The sequence below is a fragment of the Lagenorhynchus albirostris genome, chromosome 1 (assembly GCF_949774975.1).
Source record: "Lagenorhynchus albirostris chromosome 1, mLagAlb1.1, whole genome shotgun sequence".
NCBI classification, from domain to species: domain Eukaryota; kingdom Metazoa; phylum Chordata; class Mammalia; order Artiodactyla; family Delphinidae; genus Lagenorhynchus; species Lagenorhynchus albirostris.
The window spans coordinates 172,366,522-172,383,818 of record NC_083095.1 but is presented as its reverse complement, the minus strand read 5'-3'; the positions used below and the strand labels follow the sequence as shown (position 1 = coordinate 172,383,818).

Genomic DNA, 17,297 nt, shown 5'->3' with positions numbered 1-17,297 from the left:
AGTTTCCTTTTGGGGTGATGAAAAAGCTCTGGAACTGGATAATGGTGATGGTTGCAAAACATTGTGAATGTACTTTTTTACACTTTAAATATGTGCAGTTTATTGAATGTCAATTATACCTTAGTAAAGATATTTGAAAGAAAATTTTTAAAAATGGGAAAAGACATATCAAGCAAATATTAACAACAGCAACAATTAAAAGATCACTTCTGGTTATACTACATCAGACAAAATAGACTTTAGGGCAAAAATCCTCACTAGTGATAAAAGTAACTATGTTATGATAAAAATTCAATTCCTATTAGACATTGCATGTCTAATCTAACAATATAAATTTACAAATGCATACTGTTAGATATTAAAATAGAAAGCTGTTTATACAAATAGTCTCAGAATATTTTTTAGCTCAAATACAAGGAGATATGGACAAAGATCCCATTCTAGTGGGATCTTTCATATACCTCTCTCAATTACTGACATGTTGAGCAGACGCAAAGTTAGTGAGGAATGATGCAATTAATAAGGTTCATTTAACGGATATCTGTAGACCTCTACAGAGCAAAATGAAAGAAAACACATTCTTCTCAAACACATATAATGTGAATATACTTAATGCCACTGATTTGTACACTCTAAAATGATAAATTCAATGTTATATGTATTTTACTACAAAAAAAAAAAAAAAAGAGAGAGAGAGAGAGAACCAAGTGTTTCCAGTGGTAGGGTCTTTGGAAATATCCAGTCTGAAGATACGAGTTCGTACGGAGCAATCACATCCCTAACCAATAAGGCAGAATGTTCTGCCCTACACATTCCTCTACTACCGATCCCGACTGCACGGATTTTAAACCCAGCACCTACTTTCTCAAAACAAGATTCAAGATTAATGCTGCGGGTCTGGGAGGGGGACAACGGAGTTACTGAGAAGTGCAGCTTCAGGGTGGTTCTCTACAGAGGTGGCTACAGTGACTGCACTGTACTGACGCCACTGTGTCAATGTGAACAGATGCTGGACCCAGTCAGATTCAAGAGGGGAAGGCTGCAACGTCCCAGGGGTAGAGCTGCCCAGCCCATCCTCCTGAGAACACACAGGCAGCGGGGAAGCCACCAACACTGCCACCAGAGAGGGCAGTGGAAACTGAAACAAAAAGCCGCCCTCCGCCAGTGATGGCAGCGGCTCAGGTTCTGGGATGCTTCTAGGATGCCACGGCACTACTGGCGGCCATCCACAACCAGGCGGATAAGACGCACTTGAACTCTTGTTCCAGAGGATGCCCTGTTCTCAGTTCTGCTCCACCCAAGCCTTTCCCCTCTCTCCCCCCAGGCTTCAAGGCTCAGCTCGCTCTCCTGTAGTTACATGAGATGATCTTGACAATCAACACAGGGTGCCAACCACAGGCTCCTAAGGTGTCTGAGAACTTTGGAACCAGGGCCAGGTGTATCTTCAGCTCCTGATGAAGGCTTACTCGATCTGGTTTTAATCTGTTTGGGCCGTGTGGCTGTTATCTAGATGTGTCTGTATGTCCCATGACTAGTTCAGCACTCAGCACATTGTAGGTGGTCAAACAGGCCTGAAAATACTGCTGAATGAATTAATGAACACGCAGGGCCTGCACGAAAACAAGTAAATCCCGCCCTCCGCCACAAAGGGAGCCATCGTGGTGTCAAACACCCGCATGTTTTCTTAAAAGCATCTCTCCTCTTTCCAGCCTTCTCTAAATCATCTGATTTTGGCTTTCTGATTTCTAGTAATGGAGAAAATGTGTTACTTTTAAATTATCAGCATCCAAAATATCCCCCCCCCAAAATGTAAAAAAGGCTCTGAAGTGCTGTTACCAAGGCATATACCCCGTCCCTTAAAAATGGCTATTACTGGTCTGAGCAAGAAAATACACAAGATTCCATACATACACTGTCAAGTTTGGCAAGAGAGATTTTAGACAACTTCCACCCTTCCCGCCCAATCCCAAGTAAACAGGGCATTTGTTTGTATTTCCACATTGGCCTCATGAACCAAAATACCTCCTCCACCTAGAAAAACAATCTGTAACATTCAGACACTGAGCTTTGAGGGCAGACTTTTCAGTGCATGCTAGAGCAGTAAGAATGTAGTGCTTAAAAAAAAAAGTAGAAAAGCATCTTTAATAAACTTAGGTTCTCCTGTGAGCATTTTCCTCACGTTTATACTTATATCTGATTTAGTGTTTCTATATCCTTCAGAAATATAGATTTAAAAAAAAATTGTTTTGCATGAAAATTGGAGCCAGAGAAACCTTTCTACAGTCTCCAGAAACAGACCTGAGTGTTCTACTGTGTTTAGGGGGAAAAGACACAAAAATCATTTTCCTTTACTCTAAGTTTTCACTTTGCACCAAGTAGGTCCTGGCAAAGAGTTAAATGTTTTCTGATGTTAGTTCCTGCGGTTTAAGAAAAAAATAAAAAATAAAAATATAAAAGGCTAGGTGCTTAAATTTAGACTCCGTAAAACAATACTGGGAAACTTTCAAAGCTTTGGAGAAATTCTGGAGTTTATTTTATTTGCATCACATCGGCCACATCGCCTTCTCTTTTTATAATCCCTCCCGCCCCTGCTCACTGGCTGATCCTACACGTTCCCGCGTGATTCAGTTACCTGTTGGGGGTCAGGGGTTGGGGAGCGGGGTTGGGGACGAAAATCTACTGGTCACTTTGCGCAGGACCCAAGTTCAACAGGTGGCTTCGGCCACCTCCTGCCGATATGAGGCTCCTGCCCTCCTCTCCTTGGGGGATGGGACACAGCGCCCTGGGAATTCGACGGCTGCGGCAGCAATTGGTGCTCCGGGGAGGGCGGTGGGGACAGGGCAGGGGTGTTGGGACAACCTCTCTGCGCGTAAAGCAAGAATCGTGCCATGGACCACCTTCGCCCGCCTCCAGGACAGCCTCGGAGTCGGAAAGCCTCGCGTCCTCCCCACCGCCCCCGAGCCGGACGCACGCGGACCCCCGTGATCCCGAATGAGGCCCCGGGTTTCCCGGGTGAGAGACCACCGGGTCGACGACGGCCCCTCGGACGGCGCCAGAGCCTTTCCTAACTTCCAAGGGACGCGATGCGGAGGAGCGGGAGAGCAAGCAGAAGAGATCCCCGCCGGGAGGGCACCCGCAGGGACGCGCGGGAAGCGCAGGCAGCCGGCTCACTAGCAAAGGGGCTCGCCCTTCCCGCCCTGGACCCCACCAGAGCCCCGATCTTCCCCGACCGGCTGCAAACGTCGCCCCACTCACCGACGTGCTGGACAAGGGGATCGGCTGCCAGGACGCCCTCCCGCCCTCCGACCCTGTCCGGGATCGAGAAGCCCGCACTCACCTCGCAGGAGTTCCGCAGGAGCCCACCCGGACCGCAAGCGGGAGCCGAGCCCTACCGCCGCCCGTTCGCCTGTCCGCCCGCGCGCGCCTCGCAGACCTTCCAGGGCCGCCCCGCCGCGCGCACGCTTACGCGCGTCCCCGCCGCGCGCGCTCGTGCGCGCTCCCGTCGGGGTCTCGGCTGCTCCCTCCCCAAACTCACACGGCGCGCGCCCGGGGCATTTAAAGGGACAGGCCCCCGCGCCGGCGCTGCCCCGCAGCCGCCTCTCGGTGTTGGTGCGAGGTTTGAATTGGGGACGATCTGAGGAAACTCCAGCCCCATATCTGAGTTAAACACTCGGAGGAGAAATAGGGATTTGCATTCGAAGCTCTGAATAAGACGGGACATTTTTTCCCCCTCCTTGGTCAGTTTTGAGAGGTTATTTTACATTTAATGACAATAATAACTACCACGTATCGAATTCTTATTACCCTTGGACAAGGCATTTAACACACACACATTATTTCATTCAATCCTTAGAACCCCCAATTTCTTATCCCCATTTTACAGAGGAGGAAAACTGAGGTTCAGAAAGGAGAGGAAGCTCATCCAAGAGGTTTTGACCCCATTCCTTGGTGCCATTTCTTCTTTATCACCATGGAAATATCCACTGAGGTTAATAGCTGGTTGTGGAAGGCTTCTGTAAGTTGGTGGAAGTTAATGTTACCGGTGTTTCCATGGGGTGGGACAACTCTGTAGGAAAGGAGAAAACAAGAGTTATAGGGTTTTATTAATTATAGTGTTTGATATATACTCAAATGACAGACATAAAACCCGTATTGCAAAGTGCTGTTGGTGCTTATCCCCATTTTACAGAAAATTAAGGAAGTGGTTGGTGGCACAGGATGACTGGTCACTGGTGGCACTCGGGGCTGAGCCCCAATTCCTTATATCATTTCTTTGCTCTCCCCAGGAGGAGATACCTGATTAAAGGGAAGAAAACTTTTTCACTAATAACATATTGGCCTCATCTAACTCCCTGCATCTTTAATTAATGTTTACAAAGCACTTGAATCTACCGCACTTACTAGTTAATTAGGCAAGTATTATTATCCCCCTCTTTCTGAACCAAATCCAGGAGAGATTCTCAATTCTGTCAGTCCTTAATCCTCATTGAATAATGGACCAAGCTTTCTGTTCACGTTCTTTTTTCTCTTAAATTTTGTTCCATGTAAACACTAAATCATGTATCGTGAATTGGCTTAGTAAAAGTTAAATAGTATTAAACAGCCACAGGTGAGAGTAACATAGGCAGCCCCTGTTTTTCACAAATTCAGATAAAGAAAAAAAGACATTATAAGTGCTTCCCAGAATTATTTTTCCTTTTTAGTAGTGTTCTTTTCGCTTGGTTAAGCTTTTATGATGTATAAACATATGTGTAGCTTAGTTTTTTAGCTTTAAAATTTTTAATGTACACATTATCTTGTGTGCACGAATTAAATTTTACACGGTATCTTTTCTTCCAGGTGAAGAGGAGATAGGGAAGAAGAAATTGAAGGATGATGGGATTAGGAAGGAAGAACGGGAAAAAGAAAAAGAACGGGAAAAGAAAAAGAACGGGAAAAAGAAAAAAAGGGTGGGAGGGTGTGGCGGACAGGAAATGAACAGGGAAGAAAATGAGACTGAGGTTTCAACCAAGGCGGTAGGGGGAGGAGGCCAGCCCTGCTAGCTCGTACCTGATCTTTGTGGGAATTGCGAACAGGTGGCCCTTCCGCGGGGCCGGTGCAGACCTGGCCAGGGCGCAGCGTGAGTACCTGAGCTCAGGCTGCCTTCCAGTACCCCCTGCACCCCTGCCCAGGCACCTCTGTGCCAACTGAACCTACTCAAAGGCACTAGAAGGTGAGAAAGGACATAAAGTGAGGTAAGAAAACAAGAAATGGCTTAGAGGGGGAATTTAAAGATTGTTATTCCTAAAAGTACTTAGATAACGTCAATGGAGAAAAGAACGAAGAAACATCTGGAGGGTCTTTGGACCTGCTGTTGTTACTACTTTAAAATACCATGAAATTGACAAAATTTTACTTTCTTTTCACTCGAATTTTTACTAAATTCTTCTGAGGTTGTTCTTTGCTAAGAAAATGCCGGTGATACATGGCTCAAAATATTAGACAATTATTCTTATTAACTCTGTGTAAGTTAAAAATTTTAAAGTAAACTTTAAAAATTTAAGCTAAACATAATTTTTGTTGTATAAAAATAATTACTGTGTAAAATTGGCTTGAGAAACTGCAATATTTATAATGACCACTAGAGGGAGGTAGACAGGAAAGGAGAAAGTGGTTAGCGAGTAAGCTTCCTGAGTTTACTAAAAATTACAGCATTTTAGAGCTGAAAGAGGAGATGTCAAAAGACATGATTTTGCTTTATGCCTCTTCCACTTAGAATATGTGTAATCTTGAGCTATTTATTCTTTTTGAGACTCAGTTCCTCAACTGTACAATGAAGCTATTAACACCTACCTTGGGAGGCTAAAACAAAATTATTTTAAAGTTTACTTGAACAAGTAGCAGATAAGAAGGGTTAAGAAGATTATGAAAATGAAGAAACAGATGGGAAATTTCCCTGTTTGTTAGTTAAACAGTATAAAATAACAATTTAAAGTATCAAAATAGAATATTAGTAGATATTGAATGATATAGATAATAAAATAGGATAACCCAGAAAAAGACAGTGTTGATATACTGTAGATTTTAATATGTGATGGAGTCATCTAAAATAAATGAAAAAGGGACAGATTCTCAATAAAATGGACTTGAGAAAGCTAGTAATTTGAAAAAAAAATCAAGTTGAGCTCATACATTTCATTATGTGCTAAAAGAAATTTCAGCTACATTAAAGAACTTTAAAACTAGGAGAAAATTTAGGCAAATATTTATGTAACCTCAAGATGGGGGAAGAAAAGAAATCGAAAAATCATAAAGGAAATGACCAGTAGACTAGATTATATAAGAATATAAAAATTGTGACAACTAAAAATATTGTGAACAAAATAGAAAACAGAACAAATCTGACAGTTCATTTTTTTTAAAAAATTTATTTGTTAATTTATTTTTGGCTCACTGGGTCTTCGTTGCTGTGTGCGGGCTTTCTGTAGTTGTGGCGAGTGGGGACTACTCTTTGTTGCGGTGCGCAGGCTTCATTGCGGTGGCTTCTCTTGTTGCGGAGCACGGGCTCTAGGCACGCAGGCTTCAGTAGTTGTGGCACGTGGACTCAGTAGTTGTGGCTCGCGGGCTCTAGAGCACAGGCTCAGTAGTTGTGGTGCACGGGCTTAGTTGCTCTGCGGCATGTGGGATCTTCCCGGACCAGGGCTCGAACCCATGTCCCCTGCATTGGCAGGCGCATTCTTAACCACTGCGCCACCAGGGAAGCCCTGACAGTTCATTTTATCCTCAATACAAGAGTACACACACATTGATAAGAAAACTCTAATAACTCAATAAGAAAATTTCCTCAAAGAAAAAATAAAAACGATTAGTGTGTATATGTAATTATATTTTAAAGTGTTTGGATTACCCAGTAATTGAAAAAATTAAAAATTAAAATAGTAAGCAATATTTTCATCTATTAAATTAGAAAAACATTTTAAAATTCTAACATTCAGTACTGGCAGGAGTGCAGTGAAATGGGCAATTTTATATATTATAGTGAGAGCATAAGTTGATATAACTTTACTGGAAAGTGATTTTGTGAAATATTTCAAGACCCTTAAAAATGTTTATATACTTTGGCCTACAATTCCATATCTAGGGATTCAACAGAAATAATCAGAAAAGGGGAAAAATATTTGTGCACTGTCTCCTTTTTCATAATGTCAGAAAATTAGAAACAACCAAAAAATCCAAAATTAGGGGGAAGTTTAAGTGAACTATTATGCAGCTATTAAAAATGAGCTATTAAAAAAAAGTGAACTATTATGCAGCTATTTTTCATGAACACAAGAAAATACCTAAATATATTATTAAAGGGGAAAAAAGAACATTACAGAATTGTGTGTAAACTATTGCTTCAACTATGGAAAAATGCATGTATATGTTCAAAAACTAGAAGGAAATATATCAAAAGGATGACAGTTACTCTTTCTGGCTGTGATTATGTGATTCTTATTTATAGTATTGTATATGTCCTAAATTTTCTGTTGTGGTTCTATATTTACTGTTATAAATCAATACAGACTAATACAAATTTTTTGATACAATAAATGCCAATGTGCATAGCATAGAGTCTGGCTTATATCAAACATTCCATAAATATTTGGTAGATAATAGAAGGAGGGAAGAGAAGGAGATTGATGCATTTCAAGGATGACTTGCTAGTGAAATTTCTTGATTTAAAAAAGGAAATAATTATTCTACAAATGAGGAAATTACAGCCTGGAGGTTTTTTGGTGACAAATTTCAAGAAAAACTTTAAAAGATGATAATAAAGTGGTTCCATACTTCCTGAAAGCAAGTAGATAACATGCCACCTTGTCTGTATTCCAGGTCGATATTCTGAAGGAGAACTACATGTTGGAAGAAACAAACGTGGAAGAAAATGGTAAATAATTTTATCTGAACTCAATGATAAGAGTCTGAAAGAGAAGCTAGGTTCTAAAAAGATCCCTGATGAAGAAGTGCTGTTCATTCATGCTTTAGGACCTGCCAAGTGACTGACGTCCAAACAGGAAGAGAGAATGTATGGAGCCCATTCATTTTTCATCCAAGGATTGCTTGTGGTTTCTTCTGTGCCAGGTGTTACTAGGGGTAAAGTCCAGGAGATGCAACAGTGAACAGTATGGATAAGTTCCCTGTCTACAGGGAATTTATGGTCCAGGAGGGCTTGGTGGGATGCAGACAAGACTCAAATGATAAACTGGTTAGTCACCAACCATCTATTGATCCCTAGATGAAATAGAAGTGATTCTGTAAATAAAACAATGGTGAGGTGAACCGTATCCCCCCAGAGATAAGCCTGAGGACTCAGGGGTGGTTGAAATTTGTCTGAGGATAACTTGCTTCGCTTTCGCTGTTCTCTGGCTAGCTTTCGGTTTACAGATGGAGGATGCAAAGCCGACAGGGTCTTGGAAATGGCTCCAGGAACCTGCGGTGTCTGGGGAGCCGGGGACAGGAGAGCCTTGGGAAGTTTTCTGTGCAGGTGTCTTTTAACCCTGTCCGTTTTCCCACAAATTTCACTAAGGCCTCCACTCCTCACGAGTGCTTTTGGCGTGAACCTTATTCTCAGGAGATTTGAATATGGGCTGAAACTGGCCTCAGGTTGGTCTTAGGTAAGAGCTGGGACCCAATGAGACCCAGTCCTGTTTGTGTCACAGACATTTGGAAGGAGAGATGAGTACAGTGCGTTGGAATACTTAACATTTGTAGTTTGTGTTACCTTCTGCTAAGTTGAATTCTTCTAAACCCATTTCAGGTAGAAGATTTCATTATGCCAGATTTCTACGTTTGAGGGCTGACTTTCTTTTTTATACAATTCTGTTGTGACCCAAGACATAACTTCTTCTTTGATGTGACCCTGAACTTAAGGATGTTAATTCCCTGATTTTGAGGGAGCAAAATGTACGTAGCGTTACAGTCAGAGAGACGGAGGAATCACTGAGCAGGATCGTTAACCACTTAGTGGGACCGTGGAGTCCAGGTCTGTCCCCAGCTTACAGATTCAATAACTCTGTTCCCGTCAGTGCCACCTGGATGCCACCAGGTGCTCAGACAGTGGGTCTCAACTGTATTTCCAAGTTGCAGTACTGGTGGAGGAAAGGATGGGGAAAATGAAACTGGCAATCCTTTGATAAGCTTAAAATGTTTTATTTCAATTTCTAAATTGTTAAATAGGATTAAAAAAAAAAAACCTCTTCCTACAGAGAATCACAATAGGAAAAGAAATCACACCGAATGCTTCCGTTCACTGGGAGTAATGAAATGTGGAATATTTTTTCCCTCTTGTACTAAAATTGCCCTGAGGACCAAAATACCTACCTCTTACATTCCCCATTCAGGAAGTCACCAGGAACTAACCAGCTTCTCAGGACTTCCTGATGGTCAACACTTCTGAGCTGGCTGTACTGCCAGCTACACCCCCAGTCCCATTTCCAAACTAAGAAGAGGCTTGCAGGTCGTAAGCTTTGTGGAGATGCAGTTAGTATTCATGGTGGGAGGCTGTAACAGGAGACTGGAGCGGGGCTGTGTTCCCTTTCTATCCACCCAGGACAATCTCCTTTCTAACCATCTCCAAGTCAACTGATTAGGGACTTAATTTTATTGTTTTAAAATATTTATTTATTTATTTAGGCTGCAGCGTGTCTTAGTTGCGGCATGTGGGATCTTCCTTGTGGCATGCGAGATCTAGTTCCCTGACCAGGGATTGAAACCCGGGCCCCCTGCACTGGGAGTGTGGAATCTTAACCGCTGGACCACCGGGGAAGTCCCTGATTAGGGACTTTACATCCACAGAATCCCTTTTGCCACATAATGTGACATAATCACAGAGGTGACATCCCATCCTATCTGCAGGCTCCACTCACGCTTAGGGGGCTGGAATCTTGGGGGCCAGCTTAGAATTCTGCCTGCCACAGAGGGGAAGGGGTTCCTTTAATCCCCACAGCCAAGTCAGGGCGAGAGTCCTAAGACAATCACTCATAAAGATTGGGGTTCAGCAAAGCGGGGAATTAGACTCTTGCTAGGGTGACCTCGTAGTTACCCCCAGGCCACGAGGAGCTGAGCGGGGTGAGAAGGTCACAGTGAGCATTCTGGGAGCCGAGGAGCATGGCACAGTGTGTCCTTCCCACTGAGGTTTGGGGACAGACTTGAAAGGCTTGTGACCTGCCAGGCTGGAGATTTCAGAGCAGTCCCTTCCCTTGGGCTGGAAGGGCTGCAAGCTCAGTGAGCCTTGCGGGAAGATGGGGCAGCTCCACCCACCCCACTCTCCAAGTCCGTCCAAGCGTGTGGAAGGGGACCCTCCAGTTCTTGGGGCTCTATGTGCGGGAACATACATTACCCCAAGGGCAGAACAAGCAAGCGGCTGGGGGGCCGATGGGCCAGGCGACTGAGTTTGAGATGCAATGCCTAGGACTGAACCTTTAAAAAAAATTTTTTTTTAATTGTGGTAAAATATACATAGCATAAAATTTACCATTTTAACCATTTTTAAGTGTACGGTTCAGTGCTATTAAGTGCACTCACAGTGTTGTACAACCATCGGCATTATCCATCTGCAGTACTTTTCCATTATCCCAAACTGAACCTCTGTCCCCATTAAATCCTCACTCCCATTCCCCAGCCCACACCCCTGGCACCACCGTTCTACTTTCTGTCTCTATGATTTCGACGACTCTATGGACCTCATATAAATGGAATCACACAGCATCTGTCCTTTTGCGACGACGTCTTTCACTTAGTATGTTTTCAAGTTCATCCATGTCATGATATGTATTAGAATTTCCATCGTTTTTATAGTTCACTAATAATCCTTTTTATGTATAGACCATGCTTTTTAAATCCATTCTTCTGTGCTGGACCCTTATGTTGTTTCCATGTTTTGGCTATTGTGAATAATGCTGCAGTGAATGTGGGTGCACAAAAATCGGCTCAAGTCCCTGCTTTCAGTGATTTTGGGTGCATACCCAGAGGTAGAATTGCTGAATCGTATGGTGATTCCATGTTTACCTTTTTGAGGACCCACCATACTGTTTTCCACAGTGGCTGCACCCACCTGCAATGCCTGTATGCGGGTTCCAATTTCTCCACATCTTCATCAACACTTGCTATTTTCTTTGTCGTTGTCGTTGAATGATTAGAATTGAATCTTAAATACAAAAATGAGACTGGTCTAATAACCCAAAATCTTAGGCAGATTATTAAATCTGGCCAGTCTGATCGCTGGTGGGAAATGGGGATTCAGCAGAGAGCAGCTGCTGACAGCAATGAAACCATCCCGTGCCTACATCCCCAGCAAGGTGAGAATCCTCTGTAAACCAGTTACAGGAATAGAGTTCTTTTTCTTAAAATGCTTACTAGCTTTGTAAATGATTCACGTAAGAGTGCAGCAGCCTAAATACATTTACTGCCTTCTTCATTCCACCTCCATTCACTTCCTAAACCCTGGCTGTCCAGGTTCTATTCCCACGACTGTTCTGAAGCTGTCTTCTCTGAGTTCTCGTCCCAGCTTACAGGCATCTAGGAGCTTGGACTGTCCATTAAATAGAAGTATTTAATTCCCAAAGTTGAGTCTTATAGCAGAGTTCACTCTGCTCTCCTTGGGCAAAGACATTCATCACCCTGCTCTCAAATATGACTTCTATGACCATGACCTGAACAATCTTCACCTCTGGGCATTATTCATTTCATTTAACAAGCTGAGTGCCTCCCCTCACTGTGGTCAGGAACCTGGTTTTAAATTGTCTGCTGGGCATCTCATTAAATTTAAATTCATTCATCCGTCCATCATCCCTGTTGGGTTGTGAAAGGTGAGGCTGTCTGCTTAGGATGCTTGAGTTGGGAGAAGTATAGACACACACACAAAAATGTTAAATCTTTCTGCATGATACAGAAACAGGAGTAATCCACTGGTATCTCAAGAAGGGGGTCGGGATCCTGAAGAAGGAAATGGAAGAGTCTAGAGGAATGGGGGTGGGGAGGGCTAGCTAGAAACATGGAAGAAAACCAGGGCCTGTGGAGAGATGTGGATATAAAACATTCTTTATGTCGAAAGCAATGGGACTTGGAGAGCGCAGCAATGTCTGACGTTGGATTTGAAGTGTTTGCACACCGTGTGGTAATTCTCCCTGCTGCTCCCAAACCATGTAATGCCGGCAATGCTTTGGGGGAGCGGAAAGGGTCATATCCCATGATTTCAGGAAAGCAAGGACGGTTAAAGCAGGGCTGGGAGTAATGGTTTGGAGTCAGAGGAAAGCAGGGAAATCGGTGACAGTGTGGATGAGAAGGCAAACCCATGTGTTCTTGGATATGTTAGAGAAATAGATGAGAGTATTCTAGATTCAGCTGTTAATGACTGCATTTCATTTTGATATTAAGTGAAACAGTGACCTCAGGAAGTTGGAGGCCAGGGAGTTGCCTGGATTATAGAATCTTCACGAACAAGACTTGACCTGGGGCACCAGGTGCCTGTTCTTCATACATGTTAACATCCTTATGGGACCGGTGACATGTGTTTTTCATGCTAAGTGTTTGGCCCTCACCTTTCGGGCTCATAATCTTCTCTCTCAGATCCCGACCTTCTTTCTTAAGCTCTTTTCAAGGCCTGGAGGGAATTTCCAGGGTTAGGACTCCGCGCTTCCACTGCCAGGGGCCCGGGAACTAAGATCCCGCAAGCTGCATGGCACGGCCAAAAAAAAGGCCTGGAGCCCCTGTTGTTCACATTTCAGGGGCATAAATAATAACAACCGTTACATCTTTATACCATTTCATGGTTGCCAAAACATATTCACACACATTTAATCTTCTTGACAGTGATTATTCCCATTTTACAGATGAAACTGAGGTTCAGAAGTGTTCAGTGACTTTGCTCAATCTCACTTGTGTAGTAAGTGACAAAGTGGTTGTTCTAATCCACTGCTCTCTGCTTTTGACCAGAGCTGCCGTTCCTGAGTCTGTGTTGACCGGGTGTAGCAGTACTATTTCATGCATTTTCTCTCTGTAAAGCCAATTAAGGAATTTGTGCTCATACTGTTGACTATTTTCAAGGTTATTAAATTAGTATTGGGGGAAAGTACAAACTTTATGAGAGTTTTAGGAATAGTCATAACCATGAGAAATGTGGAAATCTTGTCTTATAAAATGTTCATCTGAGTGGAGTCAGCTGAGGAGTTACTGAGAGGGAAGCCTACAGGGATGACAACAAAATAGAAGCTGTGTCTCAGCTAAAGGTTGAGAACTACATAAAAATCCATTATTTCGATGGAACGTGCCACAACATTTCCCCGAAGTGTTCCATAAAGAATTACTGAATGCCAAATGCAAAGTTAGTACTTTTAACTTGTGAAAAGATTCTGTGCTTCCATGTACCAAAGAAATCCAAACAATAATTCCATGGGTAAGGCTAACCTACCTAAAGCATCACCTCCTCCAACACAGAGTAAAGCCCTTCATTCAGGCAAGACCACAGAAGCTACAAAAAGGTAAGGCTACAGGCTCGTGCTGCGCAGACTTCATTTTTTCGGCCATCTTCATGTCTTCCTTCGGTTTTATTTGGAACCCCTTAGCCAGGCTGACAGAGGTGACAAAAATAGATGCAAGACCCTGCAGGTGAGGGGCAGAGCTGGCTGGGGAAGGGATGCAGTCTGCTTCACGCTGACTCTCCCAGGCAGGACAGATGGCCCATCCCTGCAAAACCTGTATTATGGTGGGAGAATAATTATGCCCAACAGAGTATCTAAATATGCCCATTTTCCAGCGTCCATTTGAGGGGAACAGGGGTAATTGATATCCAAACAGCTCCATAATAGGTTTTGAGTTTTGTCTCCCATCAGCCCATTTCCCACATTCACTAAAAATAGCAAAATTAATTAATTTTCATTGGCTTTCCCTTCCCCTTCCTCTCCTGGGAAGAAGTGCTTATGAGCACTGAAGAGGAACAGGCCTGCTTAGATTCATAAATTGAATAGTTGAAGCCATTGAGGTCTGACTCTAGAGCTAAATTCATCTGATCTAATCAACAGAGGGCAGAACAAATAACAAGCCATTCTGACTTAACATTGCGTTAAAATGTTGTGTTAAGAAATTCCAAATGTTTGAGACATTTCTAAGAGGGCCACATAATTTTTCATTTCATAAATGCATTTACTAAAAGATGCCTTTAAACTGTAAGCTCCTTTTGTGTGTTAAGAATATTCAGATTACACACAAGACCACTTCTGTGGCTTAAAAGCTACATCCATAGCTCTGATCCTATAGCAGTTCTCACACCTCAATCTCAAAGTATTTTTCAGATACTAATTCGTTAACTAGATGACATTATATATCCCATTTTCAGGAGGAGAAACTGAGGCTCCAAGAGAACCTGCAGAAGGACATGGTTCTTGCTCCCCCATCTGTGGCTTTCTTCAGTAAAAGGCCTTTGCAAATTCAGGGACATTGCCCAACAGGTGGAGTGGTTATAAAAGGAGGGTATTATTACAATAAGGTGGTAATAGAATAACACACTGTAATTTTTGGCAAAATAGTTTTCAGACAATTGAAGAAAGCCATAAACATTGGATTAGGGAAATAAAAAGCTATTTAAATATATTTTTAAAAGAGATAGCCTTTGTCCTCTAGCCCAGCGAAGACATACCTGTAGGGTGGCATTGACCGGACATCTTTAAATAAGTGAAAAAGTATCTAGTAACTGGAACTGTAGCACCCGCGGGAGCCAAGTCTGTGTGGCATGTCAGTGCCAGGTGTGGGCTGACCACCGCCCTGGGGTCTGATCACTATCTCCTGGGCACTGTCTGCTCTCTGAAGGCCTCTTCCATTTCACCAGTGAATACCGTCCTCTGGGGACAGAGCCTTCTTGGTAGCCAATTCCAGATTGTGAAGTGATGACCCAGTTCTCTTAGGAGACAGACTGGGAGGAAACCGTGGATGTCAGGTGGAGGTAGGAAGGCACGGGGCTCCTCCAATCCTGCTGGAGCAGCCCCTGAACTTCAGAGACCCGCCCCTCTCCCCAGGCTTTGCTCACTCGGGCACAAGCCCATACATCTTTCATGGGAGATCAGAATGGAGACTTCTTTTTTTTTTTAATTTTATTTATTTTTTTATACAGCAGGTTCTTATTAGTTATCCATTTTATACATATTAGTGTATAGATGTCAATCCCACTCTCAGAATGGAGGCTTCTGACCCTGCCCTTGCTAAGAAGCTGAAGTCAGTTACTCACTACGAGGCCACTGAACTGTCTCCTTTTGTTTTTTCACAAGCAGGACAGGACCATGAGGCGTGGCATAACAGAACCTGGGGATCTATTGTAATAATGACTCAATTCCTTTGTTGCTAATAAGTGGACAAGTTGGAGCGAAGCCCCAGTTTGTGATGTGTGAATGCTGCCCGCTAAAGGCCCCTCAAGCAGAGGCCTGCTCACACACGCCAAGCTCAGCCCAGACTCCTCAGCGCTGCATTCCTCTGTTTGGCCCCCAGATTCCCTCCTCACTCAGACCCTTGCTGCGTCTGTGGCCTGAATGCTTCCTGAACCTGCACCCTAATCTGCCAGAGCTGCTTTCATTCTGTACCTTTAAAGATCTTGCTGGTCCTTTTGAAGCTCAGCTTGAGTGTGGCTTGCACGTCCCCCCAAAATCTCCACCTACTCCTTTCTCGCTCTCTCTCTCTTTTTTTTTGCTGTAAATATATATTTCTTTTTATTTATTTATTTATTTATTTTTAAAGGGGAAGAGTTTATTTATTTATGTTATGCATTCATGCATGCATGATCTTAGTCCCAGGGACTGAACCTGCGCCCCCTGCAGTGGAAGCACAGCATCCTAACCACTGGACCGCCAGGGAATTCCCCCAAGTTTCCTTGACTTTCTAAAAATGCCTTACATGATATGACAACAGCCATCCATGCTCCCTACAGACAAGTAGACAATACAGAAAGGGTGAAGCAGGAAAATTAGATAACTCCCTTCTTGGACCACAGCAAACAGGTTGGTGCTTTTGCTTGGAATATTTTTGTGTGTGGGGGCAGTTGGTTACCTTTGAAAACACGGGTTGCTAACTCCGAGGGTCCACCTGGGTGCACAGGCCCTGGGGAGCGCACACGTGGAGGCCCCAAGGCTGCAAACTCTGTCCCTCCCAGCAGCAGACAAACGGTCAGGGCCCCGACAAACAGTCGCGGCCGTGCCTGTATTTCTTTTTTTTTAAATCAAAGTATAGTTGATTTACAATATTGTGTTAGTTTCTGGTGTACAGCAAACTGATTCAGTTACATACATATATATATATATGTGTGTGTGTATGCGTATACATATTCTTTTTCAGATTCTTTTACATTATAGGTTATTACAAGATACTGAACACAGTTCCCTGTGCTACACAATAGGTCCTTGTTTACCTATTTTATATATAGTAGTGTGTGTATGTTAACCCCAACCTCCTAATTTATCCCTCGCCCCCCTTTCCTCTTTGGTAACCATCGGTTTATTTTCTATGTCTGTGAGTCTGTTTCTGTGTTGTAAATAAGTTCATTTGTATCATATTTTAGATTCCATATGTAAGTCATATCATATGATATTTGTCTTTCTCTGTCTGACTTACTTCACTTAGTATGATAATCTCTGGGTCCATCCATGTTGCTGCAAATGCATTATTTCATCCTTTTTTATGGCTGAGTAATATTCCATTGTGTATATATATCACATCTTCTTTATCCATTCACCTGTCAGTGGACACAGGTTGTTTCCATGTTTTGGCTATTGTACATAATGCTACTGTGAACACTGGGGTGCGTGTATCTTTTCTAATTAGAATCTCCATCTTTTCCAGATGTTTGTCCAGGAGTGGGATTGCTGGATCATATGGTAGCTCTATTTTGAGTATGTTTAAGGAAGCTCCATCTTTCTTTCTCTTTCTATAGCACTTGAAACATTCTGCCTGGCGGCGTGGTTGTCTCTACCCCCATCTAACTGAGCATCCACCAGTGGGTCGGAAGATCTTTGATCTCTTAGGAGCCAGGCCCATGCCTTCTTCCCCCTGAGCCCCTGGTGCATGGAACACACCATTTTGAAAATTACGCTTATTTGGAGTAGATGGAAACCGAATTGAAGGGGGTTAAGGAAGAGACAAGGGGTCAAGAGGCGGAGGCAGAAGGTTGGCGGCCAAAGGAAGGGAGCAATAAGATGACTGCTCAGAGGGCAGCAGGGTTGAGTGCCACTCGTCAGCAAGTGTGATGGAACCAGTGTGAGGAGAGGATGCAGTGGGAGGTTGCAGAGAGAGACGGGCTA

At 43.3% G+C, this 17,297-nt stretch overlaps 2 protein-coding genes across 2 annotated transcripts in view; one reads left to right on the top strand and one right to left on the bottom strand.

Moving 5' to 3' along the window:
- Window positions 1–3,433, bottom strand: part of PROSER2 (proline and serine rich 2) — a 39,336-nt gene extending 35,903 nt beyond the window's left edge. The window contains exon 1 of the mRNA XM_060121079.1: window positions 3,338–3,433. The gene's annotated coding sequence lies outside the window, so the exon portion shown is untranslated. The remainder of the gene's footprint in view (window positions 1–3,337) is intronic.
- The window catches only part of UPF2 (UPF2 regulator of nonsense mediated mRNA decay), a 213,189-nt gene that overhangs the window by 173,046 nt on the left and 22,846 nt on the right, over window positions 1–17,297 (top strand). The window contains exon 22 of the mRNA XM_060160181.1: window positions 7,855–7,909. Within this exon, the coding sequence (XP_060016164.1) occupies window positions 7,855–7,867 (13 nt within the window). The 3' untranslated portion in view covers window positions 7,868–7,909. The remainder of the gene's footprint in view (window positions 1–7,854; window positions 7,910–17,297) is intronic.